This window comes from Monodelphis domestica, chromosome 1, assembly GCF_027887165.1.
Source record: "Monodelphis domestica isolate mMonDom1 chromosome 1, mMonDom1.pri, whole genome shotgun sequence".
Classification (NCBI taxonomy): Eukaryota; Metazoa; Chordata; class Mammalia; order Didelphimorphia; family Didelphidae; genus Monodelphis; species Monodelphis domestica.
In genome coordinates, this window is record NC_077227.1 from 588,084,095 (window position 1) to 588,096,635 (window position 12,541).

The window sequence follows — 12,541 nt, forward strand, 5'->3', positions numbered from 1 at the left end:
TTTCTCGGAGAAACCATCCCCTCCCCCCTCCCATTTTCCTTGTTTTTAGTTAACTGGCCTTGGATTTCCATTTTGCCATTTCTTTGAACCTGGATAATATCCTGTAATTTTTCATCCTTTTCTGGTATAGTAGTCCATTTCCTTGTCATCGAAGGAAACTATACATGGGATTATTATAAAATCTCTATGCAACTTAGACAACTTTATATATAATGGAAGCACACTATAAATGGAATCTCAAAGGTAGATTCTTAAAAGTTTATATATTAGTATTGTTAATTCTCATTTAATTTTCTTTCCACAAATTCAATACATGAAATTATGAAGCAGCAACTGAAAACCGGTGTATCATCAATTCTGATAGTTACTTGAAGATTAAAAAAAAAATCAGACAATTGATTTTATACTTTGCTATTTCAGTTTTTATATCCCATTTCAGTGTGCTTCTATTATCTGCACACGTGAAGTTATTAGAGCATTCCACATATTTAACCACCTTCTCTCAACCTCCATTTCTTGCTTTTGGCTAAAAAAACAAACAAACAAAAAAGCTTTTCCTGGTACAGAAATGCAATTTTGTCATCAGTTTTCATACACACACATACACACACACTCACACACTCTCTCTAAGATACAGCACAATGCTTTGCAACAGTAGGCACTTAATAAATGTTTGCTGAATTAATTATAAAAGAACTAGGGGTGGTTTGTTTTCACAGCTTTGGTTGAATGATTGAGACTATCCATGCCAAACGAGCACAGTGACTAGACTGTAGATAAGCTCATCAGCAAGACATCTTTACTTTAGCCAATCCTGAAACAGCTAAACCTGCTGGTCAAGTTTAGATTCAAAGCACACAGAACATGTGTACTACTCTAGAATATATTATTTGGGGCAGAGGAATGTTAGGAGCAGAATGTAAGGGGTTGGACTAGATTATTTAAGAGTATGGTCACCAGGAAGTAATCAATTCCAAATGATCTTTTAGCAATTAATTTATCAAATAGAGGGAAAGTGTGAAAGTAGAGAAAAGAGGACAGTGTAAGAAATCTAGCTTAAAGAGCTAGGCTATTTTGCTCAAGTCCTGGCTTTACTCTGACAGGGCTCCAGAAGCTCCAGCTGGGGGCCTTAAGGGTCGATTAAACAAGGGTTTTAGCCAGGAGGCCTCCTCCAAGAGGGGCCTCTCCAGAGGCTAGCACCTCCAGGAAATCAGGGAAGAAGTCAGCCTTTTAACTCGCCCACATGGTAGTTCAAAGGAAAACTGAAGCAGTCCAAGGTCCTCAGCTGGAGCTCCTCCAAGGTCAAGTTCAAGGCAAAAGACCTCGTCACAGGAAGTTCTTGGCATTTTAAGAGACCCTTCCTTTTTGTTACTTCTTGTGCCTTCCTTCCATTTTATGTGGACCAATTACAGCTAAAGCTTTGTTTAGGACTGGACAGTCAGTGGGCTTTGATTTGTCATCTACTATTGCACACATGGGTCACAGACTTCCCCCACTTAAGGATAAGTGGGGTATATATGGTTCCAGTGATTAAATCTAGAAATGGGCAGGATAGAATTACTCCCATCTTCACAGGAACAAGGGCTAGCAAATAATCATGTATATAGCACCTACTATGTACCAGGCACTGTGCTAAACACTTTATAAATATTATCACATTTGCTTCTCATAACCATCTCAGGAGGAAGGTCCTGTTATTAGGAAACTGAGGCAGAGGTTAAGTGATTTGCCTAAGGTCAACCATCTATTATCATTATCAGAGACTTGATTTGAATTCAGTTCTTCCTAATTCTAGGCCCAATGCTCTTATCTGTTGTGCCAGAGAGAGTATTTTGGTAGAAAGACATGATAGAATGAAACATACCACTTCCATTTGTAATGCATCAATATGAGGCAAAGTATTAGAAACTGATATTAAAAGTTAGGTTTAACGATAAGCCATCTTTCAAGACTGGCCTTGGGTTCAGGTTATTCCACTGATTATAGCAAATATTTGTGTGATCAATACCTTTGCTCTAATCAGGTAACTGTCCAGATACAAAGAATTTGGTGTCTTTTACTTCTATTCTGGTCATGCACATCTTGACTACTTTTCCCCATTATTCTCATCCTCTATAACAAATATGGATTTTAGGCCACTGTGTTAATAGGCCTTTTTTCAAGGAGAGCGATTTATAATTTTCATTAAGACATTTCTCCAGAATATATGCTAGAATGGCTCCTTGGCCTTTTGGCTAAGATCAAGTGCAGAACATATACTATATAGAGCAAGGTGTTCCTTCATCTCCCCTAAACTCTTGCTCAGTCAGGAAGGCCCTACAAAACAGCTAGCTTTCTGGAGAATCCTTTTACTCTGCTGCCTGTTCGGCAGAATCAAGAGACTTTGCTCTAGATCCATCCCAGATGGTCACACGACTGTTGGCCTCTTGTACCTAAGGACTTGAGGGATGAGGGTCCTGGGAATGGAGACTAGTGCGTCCCAGGTGATGACTTTTTAAAATTAAAGCTTCTCAAAAGACAAAATGAATTTATTACATCTAATAATCTGAGAGACATAGAAAAGCACTCATGCTGACAGTGAGAACCTGTGCTTATAGAATGCACTGTATTCATTGGTATGGCATGCCTCAACATTATCTGCACCATGAAAATTTACTACCAAATCCAGGCAGGCATCCGACTGTTGACTGTAGTGTTTGCAAAATTAGAAAGTAGCTGCTTCTTCATTCATAAAAGTCAATGCTTCTAAAAACAGGGGAGTCACCTTTGGAATTTTCATCTGTTTTCCTGGTTCTGCTTATTTCACTCTGCATCCGCTCATGTAGGTCTTTCCAGTTCTTTCTGAAATCATCTTGTTCATCATTCCTTATAGCACAATATAGTATATTCCACCCCCATCATATACCAAGATTTGGTCAGCCTTTCCCCAGTTGATGGACATTTCTTTACTTTCCAATCCTTTGCCACCACAAAATGAGCAGCTATAAATATTTTTGTGCAAACAGGTCCTTTCCCATTTTTTTAATCTCTTGGGAATATAGACCCAGTAGTGTATTACTGGATCAAAGGGTATGCATTGTTTTATAGTTCTTTGAGCATAATTCCAAATTAACTCTACAGAATGGCTGGATCAGTTCACAACACACCAACAACATTAGTGTTCCAATTTTGCTACACCCCTTCCAACATTTATAATTTTCCTTTACCGGCATATTGGCCCATCTGATAGGTGTGAGGTGGTAACACTTGCTTTAATTTGCATTGCTCTAATCACGAGGGATTTAGAAAATTTCCCCATGATTATTGATAGCTTTGATTTCTTCATCTGAAAACTGCCTATTCATATCATTTGGCCATTTGGGGAATGACTTGCATTCTTACAAATGTAATTCTTTACATATCTGAAAAATAAGACCTTTATCAGGGACATTTGTTATAACAACTTTTTCCAGTATCTTATTTCCCCTCTAATCTTGGCTGCGTTGGTTTTGTCTGTACAAAACCTTTTTAACTTAATGTAATAAAAAATATTCATTTTACATTTTGTAATATTCTCTGTCTCTTGTTTGGTCATAAATTCTTCACTTCTCCATAGATCTGACTGGTAAACTATTCGATGTTCCCTTAAGTTACTTATAATATCACTCTTTATGTTTAAATTATATATCCATTTTGATCTTATCTTGGTTTAGGGTGAGTTATTGATCTAAACCTAATTTTTGCCATACTGTTTTCCAATGGGCCTGTCTCTTTAGAAAAGTATGTGTACCCAGAACTTATCGCAGTACCTAATGATAATATATATTTAATAAATGCTTTTTTATTCACTCATTAAGTTTTTTAAGGATGGTTTTTATTTACAAAATGATTTCACTCTCCTTTTATAAAAGTTACAAAAAATGACATTTAAAAATAGAAATACCTTCTTAGACTTTTGTATTCCACATTAAAAGCAACTAAAGTTAGCATTCAGATGATTTCTTTTCAGTCATAAAGCCTCACTATTATTGATCACAACTTCTAGTAAAGAAAACTGTGCTCATGGGAATCATTTCATTTAGGCCAGAGCCTGAAGCAGCAAGATTTTCTCATTAATGCAGAACCTATGAAGTACGACCATCAAATTCTCACCACAGCGGGATACCTGGCGTTCCATAGCCAGGCGGAAATCTTCTTTTACACCTTTGGTGATACCCCTGGTTACTGTGTGGTGCCTGAAGTCAGCAACAGGAAAACAAAGAGAAAACAGGATTATCACCTGGCCCAGAAACCATATTAATCCTGCAGGATAGAGTCTAAGACATAAATCTGTCTTCTATTTAAGAGTATGCCAGTAAAAGAAAAATAAAAAGATTTTCCTTGGGAAAAAACAAAACAAAACAAAAACAAAAGAAAACAATACAAAATAAAACACTCCCCCCAGTTTTTAAAATAGATGGGCATCTTCAAAAGTTATCTTCACCATTTTCCTCCTATAAAAAAGATACAGGAACATTTGACTGGTTAAATTTAGCCTTGTTTGTTTCTGAATCCTTGTCTCCTGCTGCTACTACTCCTTCTAAACAATTGAGGCTCAGGAGTCCAACAGGAAGAGATCCTCCTTAACTGTGCAAAGCCCTCAGGGTCATCTGTGGCAGCTCAATGAACAGTGAGCCGTCAGGGGAGTGGCTCCCTAAAAATACCAGGTAAAGGAACCCTCCAGATTTTAGTCCATTTTGGAAAAGAAATAACAATTGGCAAAGAGGTTGAAGACTCTGAGCAAAAACCAAGCAGGGAGTGGCAGGCTAGGTAACTCAATGGTGTGGCAGAAGATCTCACAAATCTTTCACAAAACTGCCACAGATTTGGCATTTAGGAAGTCTTGGGGGTGGAGATGAACAGAAAAAGTTTGAGGTGGTGTAACATTTTAGGATGCCATCACGAGCATATCAAAAGACCCTTAAATAAGAAGAGAAAGAACAGAAGAAATTCATAAAATGAATTCTTACCAATGAATAAAATAAATGAATAGGAATCAACAACTATGGGGGAAATAAGTCCTAACCACTAGTTCACTCAGTAGAGGTTTAGATAAATTCAAGCAAAAAGCTATCTTTATTCCATTACTATAAAAGTGATATAGAATGTTTTGAATCTATGCATTTGAAGCCCTAAAAACTGAAAACTACTTATAAACTATTTCTATTCTCTGAAATAAAGTAAAAATAACTTCAGCTATAGTAACAAATGGTGTAAAGGCCACAATCAAAAGTCCCTGCAACTTAAGCAGAAAGCCTTAAATTACAAGCTTCAGAAAAGCAGTTTCATAGTAGGAAGTTTGTGGCACAATTAAATGAGACCTATTTCTAAATTGGTTCCAAAGAGAAAGTGTGCTGTTCTATTCAAGGTATCTTGAGTGAGGCCTGGCAATTGAGTCTGACTGGGGTACAGTACTAAGGAGATCAAAGTCAAGGGTTCTATTCCTCTATTGGTCAGTTAACTTTGCATCAAGAAAAATTTTGTTCCAGTGCCAAGACTGCTAACTGCAGCCTGACCTTTTTTAAAAAACCCTTACTTTCTGTCCCAGAAGACAAAAGAATAGCAAGGGCTAGACAATCAGAGTTAAGTAACTTGCCCAGGGTCACACAGCCAGGAATTGTCAGAGGCCATATTTGAAACCAGGTTCTCCAGACTCCAGGCCTGGGGCTCTTCTACCATACTACCTAGTTGCCCCCTGCAGGCTGATTTTAAAACATTACAGCTTTGGAAAAATATTGATTCTAATAGTAACAAGGCAAATATATGGGTGGCACAGAACAAATTTATGCCCATTGCTAGAAAATGTAGGTAATGATAAGTCTATAACATTCTGTCCTATTCACTGCTTTTAAATTAGGAAGATAGCCTACTATAATGAAATTGGCAATGGCAAGAAAAAAATGCAGAAATCCAGCCTACTAAAAAGAGTACTGAATTTAGACTTAGAAAACCTGGATTCAAATCCTATGCTACCTCAGGGCAAATCATTTAACCTCTTTGGCTTCATTTCAAATTCTGTAAAATAAGTGAATTAGACTAGAAGGCTTGTAAGCTCTTTTCTAGCTCTGAATCTATGAGCTCTATTTAGATGAGGATCATGGAAAAAAAGACTAAAACTGCAGCTAAAACAAAAGTCTGGTGTTTTTACCTATACTTGGGAAAAGGAACTTGTCATTTAAAAAAGGATGGAGTCTTAGAGTAGCACTTAAACTAGTTCAAATCTAATAACAGTTTCATATAATCTTCAGTTTTAATTTGGTGGTGAATATTAAATTGAACACACACACACTGTCAACTTATGGATAAAAATAAGAAATGTTACAATAGTACAACCAGATGGTTTGCCGAGGAATGCAGAATAAATAAAAAGAAAAGCATGGATGAGGGCACCGGGTAACAGAGAGCTGAAAACCATGGGCAGTACGACATGTGGACGAAACAGCACACTATGAGCAGGTGTGTTTTTTCCCACTTGGTACCTGTCAGCAGTCTGTATGCTGGGCTGTAGTACAGGTATGAATTCCTGCTGCAGTAACCCCAGGGGAGGGCTAGAAGGCCTTTAAAAAACAGCAAACAGCAGCATTCAAACACCCACACCGACTCACCCTGTACTGTAAAACACTCCAGAGAAAATACAAGAGAGAGCTGGAAGGAGACTGTATGCGAGCTTTTTTTTTTCCCCCTTTTAAAACCTCCAACAACCACCTTAGTCCAACTATGTGCTGAAGGGGAAAGAAGGGAAGAAGCCACAATCTACTTTTATGAAGCCCAATGATGGTGTAAACGTCCAGGTCATTCTTAGAATATGACTAGAACTGGTCTCACTAGAGGAATGGTGTCCAAAGAGAGCAGTGAGGAAGCCGAGAATGATGAATTTGTAGTGGACAGGAACTATACATTTAAAAAGGTAATTTTAAAATTCATCTATCCATCCATCCTTTTTCTCCCAAAGTCCAGAAGTATACCCTGACAAACTCCTCTGAATGCAATTAGGTAAGTTTCTCTTAGGAAATATTGCATCGAGAGATCACATCATAGCATACCACATAGTATTCCACTGAAAGAAAGTATAAAAACACCGATATTGCCTATTTCATTCTAGTCTGATTCAACTAAAAAAAGGATGGCAGACATTTAACATGAAAAATCTCACCAAATCTGTAAAAGCAAACCCTTTAAACCATGGATTCTTAACTTGGGGTCCACAGTGTCACAGAATCTGTCTGTGAATTTAGGTAGGGAGAAAAAAATCACCTCTATTTTCACTAGTTTGTAACTGAAATGTAGTGTTTCATTTGTGAATGTAGGCAACAAAGATTATTCTAAAAAGGGGTCCATAAAGTGGCTGCACTAGGTTGCCAAAGGTAGTCCCTTGACCAAAAAAGTTAAGAACTCCTGCTCTAAGAATAAAAAGATTATCTTTTTCTGGTTTGGGGAATCATGTCATGTCTTTTTTGGACTTATTTCATCAAATTTTTTTTGTCGACATCTGCAATAGCTCTGACAGTCCTATAAGTGGAGAGGAGAGAACAAAATGTCCTATGCGGTAGACAGCACAAGCAGTATAATTGAAATGTATGTTATTTATTCAATACTGACAACCCTAGAGCTTCTGAATGTAATGCAAGAAGACAACTAAAAAAAAGTCCAGTAATGTAACTGGATCCAATCCATTTGTGGCCTACATATTTTTGTAATGACCTCTTATCTACTCTTAAGGGTGGAATTTTTCTCATTTAGCTTAAAGCACCTGAACAAACTGGGTGTTTTCTGCCAAGAGAGTACTCATATTTCCATATCTCATTTCCTTGGAGTTTATAGAGAACTGACCTAAAAGACAGGCTGCACGGTTTACTGCAAGTCTTTTATTACCATCTTTTTTTTCCTTTTAATCACAGTACTCTCTAGGTGTGGAATAGCTTTTTGAAATAATTTTGTAATTCAAAGGAAGTTAATGTTCATTTTTATGGATATTTTTATTCAGGTGCCTAACTTTATAACTTCCTTATTGTCTCACATGTTCTTCCTCCCCATATATACAGATTTCAGAATGACTTCAGAACTATACCAAGTATTTTAAGCAAAGCCCATCATGTAAACTTTACCCATTAGGTAAAGTTTCCAGAAGTATTAGGCTAGTGCTCCCCAGTTCTGCCTCCAATTCTGGTAACTTGCTGTTTAATTGTTTTGGAGGGCTGAAACCAAGACCTAGTTTGCAGGAGTTTATGAAAATTGTTCTAAAAATGAAGAATGGTATCTTGGAAAGGATACCAGACTTGGCACCAGTAAACATCTGTTTGAATCCCATTTCTGTCATGAATGGGTTATATGACCATGAGCATGCATCTTAGACCTTCTGAATCTTTATTTCTTCATCTGTAAAATGGAGATAAAAATAACATGAACCTCACAGGCTTATGGTGAGGATTAACTGTGAATATATTCATAAAACATTTTACAAATCTTAAAGTGCTATGTAAATAGTAGCTGTCTTGATTCTGCTAAAGGGTTAGGAATAGAGATGAGTAATTTATCCACATAATCCTTGGGATTATCCTCTCTGGGTCTGACTGAGCCTTGAGTTTCCCTTCTTGAATGGTTGTAGTCTAGCACATCATCCATGTCACTTTGGTTTGTTCAGCTTGAATAAATTAGTGGGGAAAACATTTTGGTGGGCCACCTGGCTATTCCTTGTACAAGACACTACATCTTCCAACTCTGAGGATTTTCCCTGGTTGTCTCCGATGCTTCTTGGTTTCTTTGAGCTCTTAGCTAAAATCTTGTTTACTACAAGAAGCCTTTCCAGATCCCCTTTAATGCCTTCCTTCTGAGATAATTTCTCATATCTACATCATGGTGTCTATGTGGTATTTTGTTCCATTTGATTGTAAGCTCCTTGAGATCAGGGATTGTCTTTTGCTTTTCTTTGTATCCCTTAGTGCTTGGCACAGTGCCTAGCAGATAGTGGGTACTTAATAAATGCTTGTTGACTTGACAAGGTTAAAGCAAATAATTAAAATGAGGTTTAGGGATTAATTTCTTTCTTTTTAAAATAATCTATACTTTGGTCCCATTTTTAGTGATAATTAAGCACTGTCTATAATAAATGGATCATTGGTATAAATATTTGCTCCTAACTTCAGAAAGCCTGATTCTGCTTAAATGACAAGTTTGTCTTTGTGTGTGCTTCATTATAATCTGGAAAGGAAATCACATTGAAAACTTACAGTTGTGGTTTCCTATCACCCAAATCAAAACAATAGCCTTTATTTGTAAACATCTGCCACTGGGAGAGGCTTTCCTAGCATCAAGAGGATCAGAGTCAAAAATCAACTGCAATGTCTATTTTACAATCTTTCCTTTAATTCTTACTAATTCTTTGTACCTTCCACTACCTTTCTTTGCAAACCTCTACTCTTCTTTCATCACTGATAAGTGTGGGGAGGGGAAGTTAGGCATAGATACTGCTAGAAAGTTTGCCATCTTCCAATTACTCAGCGGGCTTAGGTTCCAGAGACAACATTTCTTTTCCATTCTCAATTCCTGAGAAATTAGGAATAGGTAATCTGGGAAGAGGGGAAAGAAGAGGGGGAAAGTCTATCTTTCTGTTAACTGGGAACCCATTTATTCCACAGTGGAAAGGAAAAGCATCTTGACCAGTCAGTAATTTAATCCCTTTCAATCTATGTTAACTGAGAACTCACTTTCTTGAGATGACCATAATACTGACCATTGGGAAAAGTGAAAACAAAAAATAATAAGAGAACATATTAGGTGAACGGGTCAAAGCCCAGAAGGCACAATTATTCAAACTAGAATTAGTACTAAGCTACCCAATAGAGGAAGTTCCATGAGTTATTCAATGATTCTAAGGGTTGCTTTTGATTGTGGTAGGTTAAAAAAAAGTAGTATGTCTATTGGTGTGTTTCCTTCACATCCACAAACATTTGATTAATTGAAGAGACTAAATCTAATAAGATTTTAATTTCTCCAGGAGGTGCCAGGTTTAATTATTTAGTTAGTACTACAAAAGAGGTAAGAGTACTTAGTGCAGTGCTGGTATATAGTAGGAGTTTAATAAATGCTAGCTTACTGACTAATTAAAACATTCCATTTAAGTACAACTTGTAACTATGACAGAGTTGCTTACTCTTTGGGGGCTTTTGCCTCTACTGAAGAGAAGCAAAACATTTTTCCCATTAAAAAAAAAAAAGTAGATGCCTCATTTGGCCTAGTGGCAAAAGTGAAAAGATCTTAGTTTCACTTCTAGCCCCTTTACTTATTACCTGTGTGTCACCTTGAACAAGCCACTTTTCCTCATGGGCCATTTGTAAAACAAGAGGGGTAGACTAGACGACCTCTAAGTACCCTTCCAGCTCTAAAGGTTTATAAATTTCATGATTAATTCTGTAAATTTAAGAAAAATTAAGAAAGCAAAAATAAAAAAAACACAAATAAGACTTTTCTGTAGTGAAAGTTTTCTCAAAAATGACAGAAGCAACACCATTAAAATAGTGAATGTTAACATTAGAAATGTAGAGAAGGTCAACTGCAAAAGCTTATGCCTTTCAAATGTATCTCAAACCGAATTCTTTTCATAGAAGCTGAGATCCAGGCCTGGACTTCTATCTTTTTAAAAGGTATTAGAAATATATTATCATAAACATATTTCCCACAAATATACACACAAACAACCAAAAGCAGTAATTTGTTACATAAAGCCTTAAGCAAAAAACATTTAAAATTCTAAAATGGAATTAATGTTACTTACTTGATCAACATTCCTTGATTGGGCAGTAATTCCAAGTGGATTTTCCCACCTTCCTGGGTCCTCAAATAGGCAAATTCCTCCAGCATGTCTATATCTGTAGGCCTAGGTTCAGGGTTCACCACCAAACTTTTGCATATGGCATAAGCAATAATAAGTTAGCTCTCCAAGCAGCTAATGGATAAAGAAGTACTAAACCTTTGAGGAAGAAATGACAAGGTCAAAGCCAAAGGATACTTGAAAAACCTATTTCTCTAAATGTAATAATTAAATAGCCAATTTCTTTAGTAGGAGACTAACCTTCACTCCTTTAAAATCCCTCAAATAGAAGACCTTGCCTCCTCCTTTACTAAAGAGAGGCTGTTACATGTACCTCCCCCCCCCCCAACTCCATACTTAAAGGATCATTTATCATTTCCCCACTTTCTTATCCTTTATACCAGTCTCTGAAGAGGTTATGATTCTCATGCTACCTACTTCCTGACAGAGAGGTGATTGACTCAAGGTGTGGGATTAGACATACATTTTTTTTAGACACGGCCAACAAAGACATTTATTTTGCTTGACTGTATATTTGTTATAAGTTTCCTCCCCTATCTTCCATGGGGAGGGAGTGTATTGGAGGGAGAGTGAAAAAAACTGATTTTTGTTTAGTGAAAAAATTAAAATATAACTTTAAAAATATGCAGTATTTTTTACTAAGACCATCCCTTCAGCTCTCCTCTGGAAGTCTGCACCTTCAATTATTATCTCTTTCTATCATCTTCTCATTGGATTCCTTCACCTAAAAATATACACAAGCCTCCCATCTTCTTGAAAATTCTCACCTAACATTGACATTCCTTCAAGCTATATTCCTAGGTGAGAAGAGAATTGGGGCCAAGTTTTATAGCTTTCAAATCTAAACAGAGGAGTTTATATTTGATCACAGAGGCAACAGGAAGCCAATGGAGTTGAACAGTGGAGTTCCAAGTTCAGATCTATGCCTAAGGAAAAACCCCTTTGGCAGCTAGGATGGACTTGAGGCAGGGAGAACAATTAACAATCATGTAAGTGAGAGGTGATGAGGACCTGAACTATGGAGGTAGCTCTATAAGTGGGATGAAATGGTCTGATGCAAGACATGTACACTTAGAAATGGCAAGATTGGCAACTGAATTAATGAGGAAAGAGAGGAGGTGAGGATAATGTTGAAGTTATAAGCCAGGGAGAGTAAAGATAGGAAATCTGAAAGAGAAGAAAGCTGAGTTCAGTTTTGTACCTGTTTAGTTTGAGATGTGTCTAGAATATTTGGTTTGAAAAATCTAATAGGCAGATGATAGTGTGAAATGCAAGGTCAGGAGAGAGCCTAGGGCTGAACCTATCCGTATGAATCATCTGAATAGAGATGATGATAAACCCATGGAAAATGATGAAGAGAGAGTAACCAGGAAAAGGGTGCTTAACAGTATTAGATGCAACAGATCAATTGAGAAAAGACCATCAGATTTAGCAATTAAGAGAACTCTGGTAACTTTTGAGAAAGTTATATCCAGCTCAGGCCTAGCACATAGTAGAAGTTTAGTAAATGTTTGCTGCTTGAATGAATGACTTCAAGTTTAAAAAGCTCACAAATAACAACTGTAATGCAAAAAATGCAGTATCTATTGAAGAAAAGAATGATGAGTAGTTTGTCAACATCTGCTAGGGGATGGATACTCTGTGTCAGAAACGGGTGCCAGAGGATGAAACAATTAATTACATTCCAAGGAGAGC

At 37.0% G+C, this 12,541-nt stretch overlaps 1 protein-coding gene across 8 annotated transcripts in view; it reads right to left on the reverse strand.

Annotated features, from left to right (window-relative positions):
• Positions 1–3,831: 3,831 nt before the first annotated feature.
• INTS10 (integrator complex subunit 10) overlaps positions 3,832–12,541 on the reverse strand; it is a 62,159-nt gene continuing 53,449 nt past the window's right edge. For 6 of the 8 annotated variants that reach the window (XM_001373224.4, XM_007476425.3, XM_056813629.1 and 3 more), the window contains 2 exons: positions 10,790–10,883; positions 3,832–4,214 (listed from right to left, as the gene is read on the reverse strand). In XM_001373224.4, coding sequence (XP_001373261.2) covers positions 4,058–4,214; positions 10,790–10,883 — 251 coding nt within the window. In that variant the 3' untranslated portion in view covers positions 3,832–4,057. Of the gene's footprint in view, positions 4,215–6,497; positions 6,576–10,789; positions 10,884–12,541 lie in introns of all 8 variants that reach the window. The other 2 variants (XM_056813633.1, XM_056813632.1) reach the window with 1 other exon arrangement.